The sequence below is a fragment of the Thermobia domestica genome, chromosome 3 (genome assembly GCF_964235325.1).
Source record: "Thermobia domestica chromosome 3, izTheDome1.hap1.1, whole genome shotgun sequence".
Taxonomy (NCBI): domain Eukaryota; kingdom Metazoa; phylum Arthropoda; class Insecta; order Zygentoma; family Lepismatidae; genus Thermobia; species Thermobia domestica.
In genome coordinates, this window is record NC_137456.1 from 330796983 (window position 1) to 330813570 (window position 16588).

The window sequence follows — 16588 nt, forward strand, 5'->3', positions numbered from 1 at the left end:
CTGTATGTGGGAAAGAGCAGCAGTATTGGAACAATAGCAAATCGTACCCTTCGCCAAAGTTTAAAAAAATTGAGAGAGAACTTACGGAACATTTTTAAATGAATCTGACACAGAAGGTAGTGAGCTCGAAGATAGCCAAGTGGAAATAAACCTGACAGGTTTTGATGCAGAAGACAGTGATTTCAACATTTTATTTGAGAATGCAAATGGAACGAAAGTGTAGTACGTTTGTTGTAGTTAATACCTTGTAATATTCATGGTGCTGTAGTGGTGTTAGTTTGCGAAACTAACAGACAACTAGTAGCTTGTTTGCTTACGGTTTTGATGTGCTTTTCATAGATACAATACCCTCACATTGTGCTAATAGAAAAATTGTAAATTCATGTTGGGTTGGCAACATACATTCTCTGGTGACATCCTCTATAGTGCCCAATAAAGTTCCCTCATACTGTCTACCTTTTCGCAGAAACAAATTTTGAAAGAATTTCGGAATTTCAAGGATAACCTGGATTCCCTATTTCACCCCACCCCACTGTACCACCACAGAAATGCGATTATATTCCGCCTTTGTACACACACTACACTGTACTAAGTTGTTATTGATCTGTATTGTTTTTCTGTACAAACAAAATAAATAGGTCATGATTACTGACAAATAAAAAATTGTACTCATATATGTTTAGCAACACTACACCTAGATGCCTAGTAATAATATAGAATAAAAATATATGATGTCTTAGACAACCCTAGTTCATATCAGACAAGATAAATTTATATGTGGCGATAACTTTTCTGTATATAACAAAAAGTACATATTGCACTTCAAATGTATATTTAAAAGAGTGTGTATAATACGTGTGCCGTGTCGACTTCGTGCGGAATGAGGCCGACGAATATGGACACGACACAAGAAGAATTCAATCGAATAAAGGATAAAAACTCTGTAAATTAGATTGAGTTAATTATTATTGGTTGTAAGAGTCACTATTGGATATGTAAGAATCATTGGTTTGCTTATGTTCTTTTTAAACTATAGAAAAGGTAAAAAAAAGTTAGAAAGGAACGAAGAAAAAATCATGAAACTAAGTTGAAAATTTAAGTAAAGACAGTTGGAAAGACTGTTAGAGGAGAAGATTGCAGCCGCGAATAGTGGGCGTGGTCATCGAAACCGAACCTACAAGTTAAAGTGGGCCCCGTGGCTACTTTACTTGTGTTCGTATTTATTTGGCGGAAGATTGCCCTTACGGAGTATTGGTGTAACGGGAGGATTTTTCAGTCTATGGAGTGTAGTTTCGTTTCGGCAGGGTTTCTCTTAATTGAGAATTGTTCACCGTTGTTATTCCTGTTGGTGTGATGTGTGTATTATCAACGTCTATCGATAAAATCATATTGGTGTTGTGTCAGTTGTATATAACAAAGTGATCAGTGGAAAAAGTAATGTTTTATTCCTTCACTATTCAATTCTCGCAAGCAAACTTAGTGGCAGGTCAAACGGGCTCTTTTTTTCTTTCCTCGTTTTGTGGCTGCTAAGTTATGAAAGTGAATAGCAGAGTGAAAGCTTTCTTTAAGAGTGTATTTTGTGCTTGCGAATTGATAGCACAGATAGTTATTTGCTTTATAAGCGTATTCTCTCGTTTTCTGTTAATTCTGTGCAAAGAAATAGTGAGTTTAAAGGGCAGTGTTCTGTGGGGCCTATTGTGCCAAGTGAAAGCCCGATTAGATCACGTTTATAGTATTTCCTGTTGGGCATTCGCTGGTTTAGTTGGCTTAAATACCAGTAATAACTCTTTCTTGCTTTATATTTTTGTTTGGAAACTAAGGCAAAGAAAGATTTTGTAAGGAATTACTTTTCATTAGAAAACTGACGTTTTTCCACCAATCTGATTTTACTCGAACACTAGAAAAGCTCAGACGGAAGCCATATTACCTGAACAGAGATAGTGTTGCACATAGAAGGTAAATCCATATTCGAAACAAGTCAAGGTGAGTGTAATTTCTGACTTTTTCCAAGTAGTGGCTGTGACTTGTTTAATTTTGTGTTTTGTGCGGTTGTCTGAGTTGTGATCCACTCCAGGTTGTATTGCTAATGCAATTCCAACGTTTTTTCACCCTTACGGAAATTTCCAGATTTTCTGCATTTTTGATCTTTCGCAGAGTTAAGTAGTACGGGGGGACAAAACTGACCTTTTTTTGGAAAATCGTAATAATTCCAATATTTCCAGTTTAATTTGGTTTCTTTTACAGTTAATAGTTAGTATTCGTTCCATTTTGATTGTTCAGAATATTTTCCCGTTAAAAAACCAGACTGCAAATATTTTTCCTCTATAATTCTCATTCCTCGTTTATTGAAAAGAGTAATTATAGATATTAATAGATTATTGACTGAAAATTGCACGAAATCTTGAATAATATATATATATATATATATATATATATATATATATATATATATAATCAAGATTTGATATTTCAACATTTTCATTCCACTATTCTAAAATTTGATACTGAGAGTTCATATGAAAGAAGAATTGTTTAATATAGTATAACAGAGATTATATATACTTATTTTTCTTGAAATTGATTATTTCAGTAACTTTGATCTTGTTAATTCTTCGTAAAGAAAGAGAAATTTAGATGCGCGCTAGTAAATTGTAGAAATTTTGCTTGATTTTATTAATTCTGATTTGAAGTAACGTTGATAGAAATATTATTAAGAATCTTTGATATAAAGAGGAAATTAATGTAATTTATTCCAATTGTATTTGCTTGATAAATAGAATCTTCTTCGAAAAATAATTTTTGAAAGTATATTGCTATTTAGAAATAAAGAATACTAAAGAAACTTAATTGCACATTAGAATCACTTCGATATTTCAGTAGTATATATTTTTTATAATATTTTTCTTTTCTTGTTGTATTATTTCGTTAGTGTATCTACATTATTCTAACGCAATAGTGTAAATACACAACCCAAGTTGTTAATAAAATTGTTATTTAAAATTGAATTTCTGTTGTGGTCATTTATTTAGTATATAAGATTTGTTTCCTATTTATATTTGTAATTACTGTGGTTTTTGGAAATACTGGAATAATAATTAACTTTCACACTGACTAGTTGTACGATGGAGAACTAACTCTTCCGTTCCATGTCCCATCGACTAGGTGTTAATCGGATTACATTCGGTCTGACGATTATTATTATTATTATTACTTTGAATGATAATGTTGTCGAACTGGAAGCTTTCTGTGTATCCTAGGTGGAAGGGGCGTTATATACGTTACAGTGTTAGTTTGAAGCTACATCTTATTGTTACGAAATAAGAAGTAAGGACAAGCTAGGACATCTTTATTTCATGTGGAAATTCAACCAGTCATCAATGGAAGCCAAGCAGCCTTCAAGGATTCACTGCCTGATGTTATTAACACCAATATTCTGTGGTACGTCGCTAGCTGACTTTACATTGAAAGATAAATTACTATTGCTTTGCTGTTATTCAGGAAGTATTTGTACTTGTAATTTGTAATAAATAGTGGTAGCGACCTTTAGAACCTTCACCCTTTAACATTCTCACATGCGATGCTTTTAATTTGCTTTGTTAGATCAATTGATTCTCTCAATTGGTTCGCCCTCATTGGCCCCTTATCGTCAGGCTACTACAAGACATTGTCCGTTTCATTCGTTCACCACGACACGATGTTACAACAATGAAGTAAGGATTATAGAAGTAAGTACTTTGAATCAGGTGAGTCTCCTTTTGGTTCGTTTACCTGGCAACGTTATCAAGCTCAGGAACAAGTTTGAGAACTTTGTGTTGAATCGACGACATGTAGAAACATGGACTTGGTCAATGTCAGTTTTGGGTAATCGATCATGCTCAGGAAATCTTGTGGTGTCACCACCATCTCATTCTGACGTAAGAGGGACAGTCAGGTCAAAAGCAATTGAGAGAGCACGAGCTTGGTCTTTGGATGTCAACCACGACGCGAGACAAATCGGAGTCTCCCTGCCTTTTGGTCCGGCATTCAGTGCCATGGGTGTTTGTCGGACAAGTTTTCAGCATGGAGATCATCAAGACATCCCGACCTGCAAGTCACTGGAATTTCGAGGACAGCGCCTAAGGATCACCTACGTGTAAAAAGAGGAGAATGGAACGACTTGGAATTAGAGTGAGACTGTTCAAAATTAGTTGCTATTCCTTTGCTTTATTATCTATTCCTTAACGCCCGTATTGCTACCAATTCTCAATGAAAATGCATTGGTTATTTTCAAATTATTTTAACACTAAATTCATATTCATTACCTTGTCTAATTTTGCTCGTGGTTCTAGTCGCCTAAGACTAGTGGTGGAGTCGCCCCCATTTATCATGTTTTTTATTTCATACAAATATGGTATTGTTATCCCGCACCTTTTAGGCGCCTCTCGTTTCTATCCCGACAGTTAAGTTGTGTCGCAACACTATGTAACTGGCTGATGGATATCAACCGCGGAGAATAGCATAAAGTGAACCTGATCAGCACAAAATGAATCGTTCGAGGTCATAGTCTGTTATTGTAGAGTATAAGTTCATCTCATAAGTAATACCGTTATTTGTATAGGCGCTGGATTCATGCCATCCGACTAGATAATAGTGAAGTAGACGGCCCGTTTTATAGCTTTGGCATTTTGGGGACATAATTGTGCAGTAGTGTGCAGAAAAGGAATGGTCCATTCCATGTTTTGTACTTCGGACATCTATTTGATCACTGCAGTATAGCGAAATCTCATACGGTGTATCGTGTTCTACGAATTTTAACACAGACATTAAACCAAAGCAATGAAACGAAATATGAATACCATATTTGTTTGGAGACTGAGAATATGCGAAGAAGCCAGACGTAATTTCATATGTTTTGGTTTAGGAGCACCAACCTCACTGAGAAGCCAGAAGAATGGACACAACCGTGCCCAGCGAATACCAATGGAAGCACAGTCAATTCAAACTATTGAGAACTCCATGTCACACATTCGATTGTTCATCGTTATCGACAGGACATTAGCTACGTGTCCAAACTCGGTAAATGGTTGCGTACGTACTCCATCTGTTAGCGCCTCCAGAAAGCAACAGTGAATGAACATCTGCAGTACCTCATCACTGTCTACAAACGTGATCAATTTCGGAATACTATAATGAGAGCAAATCACATGTCACCTAGCAAAACATTGCGCTCAGATTGGCGCTGGACACCCTGATTCGATTCCTGGCGGAGGCGCATGTAGTTCGGATTCTACGTTAATCTATATGTACCGTCTCATAGCCTCGCTGCTGAAAGGGACATTAAACTCAAAATCTCTGCTCAGACGTTAGTGGATAACTAGAGAGGAGCCGCAGGAACTTTTCCATGACAGACCTCCATGGCTGCAAAGTGAAATTGAATGTTTGATGAGATATTCCATGTGATAATTGATTTTATGCTGTTTCCACGTAACCAAAAAAAATAAATGCAAATGTCTACTATTACCAGATTGAACGCCGATAGAGTGCGTTATTGAAAAAAAAACTTCCTACTCTGTTTCGTCGCGAGGGATCGTCCATGGTAATAACACGCGCCAACACACGGTCTAAAGAACTTGTGCTATGATCGATGAAAGTGGCGGGGTACTCTCTATCGAGGCGCTTCTACCAGATCTTGCACCAACAAACTATACTTTCTCCCAGCCTACGAAATAACCTTTCCAGAAAACACTGCAAGATAAGGATGACGTTCGACAGTTGGTTAACAGGTAGCAGTCTTGTGATATTCAATTAATAATGTTTTCCTGGCTAAGGATATTGTTTTAGGTTGGTTATCGTTCTTTACGTATAGGAAATTATTTATGGAATGAACCGGTATGTCAGGAGTGGAAATAAAATACACTGCTAAAGGGAGGTTATTAAATGATACAGTTTGAGTTATCTCACAGCACAAGTCCAGAGGTGAAGATAAGATAAGCGTTTGGAGCACTAGCGGATCCAGAAGTATCGTTTGGAGGAGGCGGTTCGCTTCCTGGAAGACCAGCGTAGCCTCAAGGTGACCAGAATTTTACTTTACAAAAATGGGACACACATGAATCCGGAGCTGGAGGGGGAGTTGTAAACCTGATTCCCAGAGTATATTTTGTGACCCGAATTTGTGAGTTTTGTTTAAAGAAAGTATGTTCTTTTTCTAGTTTTAAATTAAATACGTACTTCCGTTTCGGAGGCGTGTTGGTGTAATGATTCACTTCACACTTAGTCACCGCGATTTTATATCAGATGCGCTGTTTTGCAAAGTACTTACACAAAAGAAAGTACTATATTGACGATTGTATTTATCTGTCATCTGTTATCTGCCACAAAGCCTCTTCCATTTCTCCTTTCCCTTTGTTTCACTAAAGTGATAGCAAGAAAACATGAATCTTGACATAAATCTATCAATTTCGTTATCCAATAGAATGCGAGGGTATGTTCCGGTCGTCGACCCCTTTGCATGACATTTTTTAGTGTCTCTCTGAGGGAGGCATTATCTTTGGTCTCTGGCGATATGCGAAGAACATTTCCTGAGGGCAAAATGTTGGATTTCCGTTACGTTTCGTTTTGCAAAACTCAATATTTCACCATGATTTCAGTTTGTCAACATTGTTGACATTATCTTAAGTGCGCGTTAAGATTGCCGCTACATAAATCGTACCAAAATCTTCTGATGTATCAAAAGTGAAGAAAACATTTCTATGATTGGTATAGAACCTAGGATTCACGAGGAGTTGGGGAGTCACTGATGAACCTTGACGTTAAGTATCCATGGAATTGTTTATTTCTCAAGAAAAGCTCCCAGCTGTACTCAATTGATGCATTTAAAGGTGAATGTGTAAGGAATTCGATTTCTGGGATTTTCAGGATTTTTTCACTTAAACAGGAGAGAACAAAAATATAGTAAATATAGGACACTATTAGAAAAGTGTAGACCTCTATTTGTATTTTGATTTATTGCTTGGGCTTAATGTTCCACGGTAATGACATGACCGCTTAAGGAGACGTGCACTTATTGATCGTAGTGGAATCCGAACCACCTTTTTCGTTCAAACGTGCGCTCACCGGGAATCGAACCTGGGACCATGAGCACCGTATAGGGTATTTTGTCCTAATACTCCATTTTGCAATGGTATAATTCAGTATGTAAAGAAAAAAAGCATTAGACCAGATTAGGAACAGAGGGTTGGAAATTGGCTGTATTAGGTAATTTCTTAAAAGCAGCATTTAGAAACATGTATAATTATTTTTATGCTTACAACAACAATAAAATTATATTATAGTAGCCTTCGCCTAGGTGGGATTTCGCTCCCAGAGCCCCAATTTGTTCGGAATACGGCTTCGCAGAATATAGCAAATGCTTCTAAGTGCTACTGTGGCACAATATTTCACGTTCTCGCTTCAGTGTCTTTCATATAGAACTACATTGAGCTAAAATGCTGTCACGAAATTCAAACACGTCGCAAGGCATTTTAGTGAACCTTCCACCTCTTGTTTTGCCCTTCTACGTAAAGTGGCAAAAAAGTGCTCAAATACATGTTTTATAATTTTAAATGAATAATCAAACTAGCAACTTTCATGTTTCTAGCCGTAAGGGATCCCGAGATATTGTCATCTTATAATAATAATAATAATACTAATAATAATATACAAAAATGCTGAAATATATTATGTTTCTAACCTTCAAAGATTCATAGATAACTTATAATGATTGCAATCCCCGCCCTCTTTTCTTTCCACCTCTTTCCCCCATTTTACTAAAGTATAAAAAAATGTTGAAACGCGTGTCAAATTATTTTAAATGAGAAATTCAAATCCAAATTTCAAGTCTCTAATCTTAAGGGATTCGGAGAGATGACCATCTTATTAGAATAATTTTCATCCCATTCCCCCTTCCTTTCTTTGAATTTCCCCAAAAATCCTTCCTTAGTGATACCATAGATCACAAATCTTATCTACTTTCCGAATATCAAGTTTCTAGCTTAAGCGGTTTCACCTGTGCGAAGATCAGGACGACTTCTTTTATATATGATTACAATAACAGCTTGTGTTATTTCCCAAGAAAAGATGAAATGTTATTAAAAGTCACAATGAAAGTTTCCGTGTTGAACCCCAAAAGTCGCAGTTCTTTGTTGATGTAGTAGCTAGCGAACGAACCTTTGACTTTTGATGCATGAGGTTCTGTGGTTTGATACCCGGTGAGCAACCATCGAACGCACTACTGTGGTTCAGATCCAACTTTAAACTCTAGTTCTTATTCTGTAAAGCACAGCTTTTGACAAACGACGTAAATACATATCAATCAATAAACCAACCGAAAAGTCTCATCTCAGATTCAGAGACCTTTACGTAAGGAGCGCTGAATATTCTATGTTTCTCTTTATTCAAGGTAAAGGTAATTGAAGCTTCAGGTTTTGAATTCCATCCCCACATTTTTTTAGGACACAATTTTAAAATATACATTTTCAGTTCAAAAAGTGAACCGTATTTACTTCTTTCTACAGCTGTTCGTTCAAGGAATGAATCATTCTTGCTCGTTTGCGGCTTCTGATGACCGTCTCAAGGAACTAGGGACAGAAGGATTCGACTCTGCTGGGCTTGTCACACTGATTGCATTGGCCGGGAAAAGACAATATTTGTATTTCCGAACGACAAAAGCTGGAATTTAAAGACCTTTGGAGGGGGCGGTCGCCCCCCTCCGCCCCCCCGTAGATCCGCCAGTGGTTTGGAGGAGAACAACTGAAACGATGCTGTTTGATCCAAAAGTAAACAAAGACAAATTGCAATCCAAATTTACAATCTTTTCTAATAACAACTCATACTCTTCGTTCATTTTACCAAACAGAATAACTTACGACTGGAGTCTTTGAAATGTAAAATTTGGAGGGGACATCAAAGAAATTGACTTAAATTGTACTAGGTACTACCTAGGTCAATTTGTTACCTTTCCGCTTATCTTCATGGACCCACTAAGGTATATCAAGTACTCTGTTATAATCGTTTCACAGCCTGAATATTATATTCGAAATAAATATTATTATTATTATCTATATGTTATTTTGTCGTTAGTAAATAAATTAAATTAGAATAAAATATTGAATATTTTGTACTTCAAAATATTGGAGGACGCGTCCCCCTCGTCCCCCCGCCAGAGGCGCCCATGTAACGGTAAATGTAGCTGCCTGGCGACCATCATAATTTGCACCTCTTAAGTAGATACAAACACAAGTTTTTTTTTTTTTTGGAAGTTCATGTACTATTTTATAATGTTTTGTGTGTGCAATGCTTTTATTATTATAATTACATAGCAATTACACTTATATTGTATGTTCCTACTTTATTTGAGGTTGATATACAGAGGTATGTCATTTTATTTTGTATCATGTAATAATTTTGGATTGTGAACCGATAAATTTCAAAACTTAAATTGGAAATTTGTACCCTGCTATTCAGAAAAGACACTCTTGTCAGTTTATAGTTATCTCACTTTTAATACTATTACATTGCTAAATGGCAAAAAAAAAAATTAGTAGGGTGTAGCTTTTCTATATGATTCTAGGTTCAATTCCCGGTGGGTGCTCTCGGTCGAACAAGTGTAAAACGCTTTTTCAGACCAGCCACCCTGAATGAGGTTTTCTGGGTTTTCTTCTTTCACACCGGGCAAATGCCGGAGTGGTACCTAACTTATAGATCCCGGGTCCCTTCCTTCCTCCCCCAATACTTTCTTCCTTTCCCCCGCATAGTGTGCTCGCAGAGGGACGTCATCCTTTCACTTGAGGTTTTCTAACAAGGGAAGGCCCCACAAGTTGTAAATCAAATCTGTTTGCCACAAAGCCCATCTGATAGAGCATCATGAGAAATGAAAAGAAGCAAATTTTAAGGTGTTATGAACCAGAAGGATAGAACCTACAGGAAATCAACATTTCAATATGCATATATATATATATATATATATATATATATATATATATATATACAGGGTGAGTCAAAAGCCCTTGGACACCTGCATAAGTTTGAAAATCGACGGGAAAAGTAAGTGATGATGGGAACAAAGGTTTGATAAGGGGCCGCAAACTTTTGGAGTGTATGTCATTTATGGCCGCCACCTTAAAATCCGCCATTTTGGATGGAATTCAATTTTTTAAATGGGAAGGGGGGTATATGACACATCAAATAACACTACTTTGAGCTCAGGAATTTAGTGGTGTAAATTTTTTTCTATCTTTAGATTCTAGAAGTTATTAATGTTCAAATTTGGGAAATTACCTTGATACTGAATGCTACAACACATGTTCCACGTGTTGTCCATCCCGTGCGATACACAACTGTAGTCGCCGCAAGCATTCTGACTGCATACGGAGGAGAATGTCTCCTGAAATTTGGTCACAGGCTTGTTGGATGTGTTCCTCCAGTTGTCTCAAATCACGGATTGTCTCAGCATACTCTATCTGCTTAAGATGTCCCCCATAGATAAAAATCAAGGGGTGTTAAGTCAGGGGATCTGGGCGGCCACTCCACGGGACCACGGCGACCAATCCACTTCCCTGGCAGTTGTTCATCCAACCATTCACGGACACCAAGTCCTAAGTGTGGAGAGACTCCATCGTTCTGAAAATAAGATGGGAAAATGCCGTCAGCGTTCAGTGTGGCAGGGAACACAAGGTCCTGCAGCAGCATCAGATACTGTGGTGCCGTTAAGGTGTTGTAAATGAAAAATGACCCAATGATGCGGGTGTCCCATATGCCACATAACACCATCATCTTCGCTAGACTATGTTCTCGACTCGGATCAACCCAGTTCGGATTTGCGTCATACCAGTATCGACAATTAGTTCGATTAATCTCCCCGTTCAAAGTGAAATACGCCTCGTCGCAGAACAGCATGCCCTTGGCAAACGCAGGATCTAGTTCGTGCTGTTCAGTAGCCCACATACAGAACTTCAACCGGCGATCAGGGACATCTTCGTTCAGTTTATGTTGCATGTGCAGCTTGTAAGGATGCCACTGATTGGCGCGCAATATCCGGACAACGGAGGATTGGCTTATTACACTTGCTAGGGACACACGACGGGTACTTCGTTTAAGACTTTTCACAAATGACGCAACAACCGCCGTTGCAGTTTCCTCATTGGTGGCAGTCTTTGATCGTCCACTACGTGCCTTATCTTGAACAGATCCCGTCTCCCGGCATTTGGTGATCACGTGAGCCACCGTGCTGTGCGATACCGATTCTCTGCCTGGGTGCCGTCTGTTGTAGTCAGCTGCAATTGTTCGGTGGCTGCGTTCACCTGATATAAGGATGATTTCGATCTTCTTTTCACGTGTCAGATCCATTTTAGATCACCTGGAACAAAGAGAGAAATGGGTCAGTATCAAGGTAATTTCCCACCTTTGAACATTAATAACTTCTAAACTGTACAAGATAGATAAAACAAATTACACCACTAAATTCCTGAGCTCAAGCTAGTGTTATTCGATGTGTCACGCACACCAATTCCCATTTAAAAATGACTTCAATCCAAAATGGCGGCCATGAATGGCATACACTCCAGAATTTACGGCCCCTCATGAAACCCATCATCACTTTTTACATCTCCCGTCGATTTTCAAACTTATGCAGGTGTCTAAGGACTTTTGATTCACCCTATATATATATATATATATATATATATATATATATATGTGTGTGTGTGTGTGTGTGTGTGTGTATGTATGTATGTATGTATGTATGTATACCATGGAAATGTATGTTTTAAGTAAATATCCTGAAAACCATTAAATCAATCAAAACAAAAGGTGCACAGTATAATGAGAAAAAAATACCGTATGGAAAGAAACAGTGTTATCATAGATGAGGTAGCATTGCCAACTGAGCATAAAAGTATTTTGTTTGAAATAGCACAACAAACAAATGTGCTCAGATTTGAAATGCACTATTATCACTAAACACAACAGTGAAGTGTAACGGTACAGTCTTGCACACTGTTGGAGTTACGTGAGCTGAAAATGTACAATCGGCTCGTCTGATATGTGGCAACAAGGGGTAGTAAAGGAATCTGTGTTTCATATTACGAATTTAATTCAAATGCATAGCACCGACAGTATAATATAGCAAAATATCAGAAGGTTCACAAAATATTGATGCATTAAAAAAAACGAAAATGAATTATGCCATTCTTACATGTGTCAGCATAAAGGCTATATAGGACCGGATCTACAACGTACAGTGAGATCTAAACCTCTATGAAAGACGAGAGATGACAATGAAATGCTAGGTGAAAAGTACAACAAAAACCTCAATGTCCGAGGTGGACTTGTAACCCGCGATTCCCAATAAGTCGGTGGCCTAGCCCTCTAGACCACATGGTTATCGGTCAACTAGAAACGAAATAAGGTAGTGATAAAATAATTGTATTTCCAATATGAATGTGGTAACATTACAGTGTACGAAAATAATCATGTGATGTGTAGGAGAGGAAGTAAAAGATATGTTACTTAACACGAAAGACATAAACCAACAAAGTACTTTAACAAATCTGAATAATATAATCTGGAAAACCATTTACAGAATCAGAAAATACTTGTTTCTCCTACCGCGTGTAACATTTTGTTTTCGCGAGTTATCTTCTTATTCACCGGGGCTACGGAAGTGTAATACAGATTCCTCACTTTTTCTAATGCATTTCTTTATTACCCTCTGTTGCCACATATCAGACTTCTCCATTTTATATTTTCAGCACACGTAGCTCTAACAGCGTACAACACTGTACAACTACACTTCACTGAAAAGTTTCGTGATAATAGTGCATTTTAAATCTGTGTACATTTGTAAATGCTGCTATTTCAAGCAAAATACTTTTGTTTAGTTCGCAATACTGTCTCATCTATGGTGACACTGTGGTTTTCAACACAGTATTTTGTTCTCATTATATTATGCAATTCTCATTAAATTTTGAAGTCCCGTAGGTCCTATCCTTCTGGTCCTTAACACCATAAATTTTGCTCATTTTCATTTCTCATGATCTATCAGAGGTGCTATAGAACAATCAGATTTGAGCGATAACTTGTGTGACCTTTCCTTGTAAGTCCATCTCCGTGAGTATACATATATTTGTAAAACTTACAGAACAACTTTGTAATAATATTTTAATAGACTATTGTGTAAATAATCTAAGCACATTGTGTTCTTACCTGTGACATGATAATGTACGTATAATTCGAACTGCATTAATTAAATTCGAACGTGTTAAGCATGGTTTGCTAACAGTTTCCAACAGTAATTTCTCATCTCCCGTGGCACGTGGATACTTCTTAGTGTTGTACTACCTACAGAAATGATACCATATCATGTACAAGTGGTAATAGAACACACAACAAACCCAGATCATGTTCTGTTCACACTCCAACATGCAGTGTGAATACAGCGTGGTCTCAGTTTGTTGTATGTTTTATTACCACTTGCACATCAAATTGAATCATTTTTGTAGGCAGTACAACAGTAAGAAGTAACCACATGCAAGGTACATGCGATATGGGTTCAGTTTCCCCCGCACCTAGTCATGCATTAAAAATGAAAATGAAATGAAATCTTTAAGTTTTACGTCCCACGATTATGCCGATTAGGCTAAAGGAGACGATGAGGATGAGAAATGAATGAAATGGTGGAATGAAGAAAGTAGGAGGAAACGGGAAAACCCCGAGAAAACCCACGAGCACGATGTTTGTCCACCACAAAGTCCACACGGTGCGAGCTGGGATCGAACCAGGGAACCCAAGCACCGGGGGGTGAACGCTCTACCACTGAGCCACTGTGCCCCGTCATACATTAAGTACAAGGGCACTAGGAAACACACATTAGGTACAGGGACAAATTTCAAAAGTGCAACGAAAAAGAGAATAAGGACCACGAAGCATTCATTTCCACATACCTCAAATGGTTGGAGGGTATATGCGAGCAACTTCCAACAGAAAGTAGTGAGCGGAACACATTCCTTTCCCTACCAAAAAAAAAAAAAAAAAAAAAACGCGTCCTTACAACATTTAGAACACAACTTACCGGTAATTGCAAGTACTCCATTCTCCTGCAGGACACGTGTTTCATGATTTTTACGTATTCAGTGGTGATTTCCGTGATTTTCCCAACAGCAATCTTTTAAAAATAATTGTACGTACAAAAATGGCATGTGCCAAATTGGCTGAAATTGCCTGTTTTACGTAAAAATGTTTCCGCACTGCAATTGCAAATAAGAGGGAGAAGCGGTGCACGTAGGTTGGAAAATGTAACACAGTATATCAAAATTGTATTAAATAGTTAAATTGTCAAAAGTAAAAATTGTAAATATTAAAAATTTAATAAAAATATTGAGAACAAAGCTCCCCACCAGTAATCCTTTACCTGTTTTATTTTGCTCTTCCTTCTCTCTCACTACTCCATCGCTACCTACGATAATCTGCGCAGAGGCAGTTGCATTTACTGACGTCTCATCAAACATTTGAAACGCGCAAGTCGTCAAAAGAGACAAAGAGACGAAAACAAGCCGGAGAGCTGGCTACAGGTGCGTTTTGTTTTCTTGTTCAATGACTCACTAACTAAATCAAAGTCGCTTTGTTACCTACTTTTTAACATCGTACATTGTCAATGAATAGTACCGGTATGTAGTTTCTCCTTCTTTCCTAAACGGGAAGTTAGGCTCGTCGGTTATAACCGGTAAGTAATTTTGTGCAATATAGTTCTTTTCGTTATCCTCTTTTATATAAACTCACCTTTGCTGACGCATTTGTTCCCTACAAATGCACCGAGGTTAGATAGCATTCGTGCCTTTCAGTAACCAGCTAGCACGAGTTGGTTAGCATATTTTGCACAATACTTATAGCGTCCATACACTGAAGCCGTCCTAAAATCTCAATAGGGGAGTACAAGTCCACACCCCAAAAATGATTAAGATACAAAAAATGGATTCACTGAAAAAGAAGTATATAGATGCATTGAATTCATGCACTAGCGGATCTATCCCGGGACGGGGGGCCTAGTTCCCCCAGTTTCCCGAGTGATAAAAATAATTTAAACTATTTTTTTTGGAAAATTTATAGTTAACTCATGATATTCCATTCTATTTCGGCATAATTAAATGCGTTCATGGTAGGCCCAAATGTAGCCTCAAATGGCCTGTTCCCTGTTACTGTCCAAGGGTTAAGTTTAGAGTTGCCCCTGTTTTTTTTTTTTTTTTTGTTTTTTTTTTTTTAAATAAAAATTAGGAAAATTTACAGGAGAAACGGGGTAAGAAATGATGATTTAGCGTTCTTGTGTGATGTTTAAGTGTCAAAGTTTGGCAGTAAAGTTATGTTTAATACGAGAAAAGATATGTAGAAGTGGGTAGTACTATTTGTAAGACGCTGAAGGTTTCGATAACTGAACAGCATGGTAGTCGTATATGATTGGGAGTCGGTGCGTTGAATATGATATCTCTGCATTGAGTTTTACAGAATTAAATAAGAATAATGAAGAAAATCTATTAAATTTTCATGAGAACCCTGGATTAGTGAATTTAAGTTATACTTCAAACTTATATGAAAATTTGTTCTAATGTAACTAGTCTTACCATGTAATCTAACCGAACCTATCCAATCTAACATTTTTTTGATGTTTTAACTGCATTTTTGTAGGTTGGAAACGGGAGGGGCAACTCTAAACTTAAGCCCTGTCCAAAAGTAAAATTGATTGTTAATAATTAAAATTTTTAACACTAAAATGTTTGTGGGATCACTGGGAGTTTGTGCATGTTAAATCTATTATTTTTAAGTGCCATTGTTATACGTATTCATATGAGCATGCATCTATCATAATATTATATTGAAGAATGACAGTCATGTCTGTGTAACGAGATATTTAATGGAACTCATCCAAGAAAATCTGTTATTAGCTAAGTATAATATGACACTATTAGTACGGTATTATGAACTGCATTCTATTCTTATTTTATTCTTTACATTTTTGTAGTAAGTCTTCATATTTATTTCAATTATTGCAATACCTATTGTAAAAGGAGTAATAGCTCTGTTTAAGGTGAATGGTAAATAAATAAATAAATACATGGCGGATTAAGTGATTATTTTCCTTAAAATGAAAGCCACTAAAACATATATTATAATATTTATAGATATCTTACCCTTGTCTTGTCTTCTCGTAGACCATTACCGGTCGAAAAAGCAGGTGCACCAGCTCGCAACTCGTATGTACTACAAGTTCGAAATTGTCAAATGCGTACCTCACACGGAGGATTTACGAGTCAGAAACAAAATTGAATTACAGGACACAATTGGGAATAAAAGACACAATCGGGAAAAAGGTCAAAGTCAGGAAAAGAGCAAAATCGGGAAAGACGTTCAGACAGTGAAAGAGAGCTGAAAGCCAAGTTGAACAGGGCAAAAATTTAGAGGAAAGTGGGAAGTGTAAAATGAAAGAAGAACAAAGAGTAGGAAAAAGAAGGGGATGTATGTATGTGTAAATGAAGAAGAAAGTGCAAGTGTAGCGTATGTGTATAGGAGATCCCACTCAACTCTC

The 16588-nt window shown here is 37.2% G+C and overlaps 1 protein-coding gene across 2 annotated transcripts in view; it reads right to left on the bottom strand.

Moving 5' to 3' along the window:
- The window catches only part of LOC145681954 (uncharacterized), a 192696-nt gene extending 176405 nt beyond the window's left edge, over positions 1 to 16291 (bottom strand). Inside the window, exon 1 of one of the 2 annotated variants that reach the window (XM_081753554.1) lies at positions 16059 to 16176. In XM_081753554.1, the coding sequence (XP_081609680.1) occupies positions 16059 to 16119 (61 nt within the window). In that variant the 5' untranslated portion in view covers positions 16120 to 16176. The other variant, XM_081753555.1, reaches the window with a different exon arrangement.
- Between the last annotated feature and the right edge of the window lie 297 nt (positions 16292 to 16588).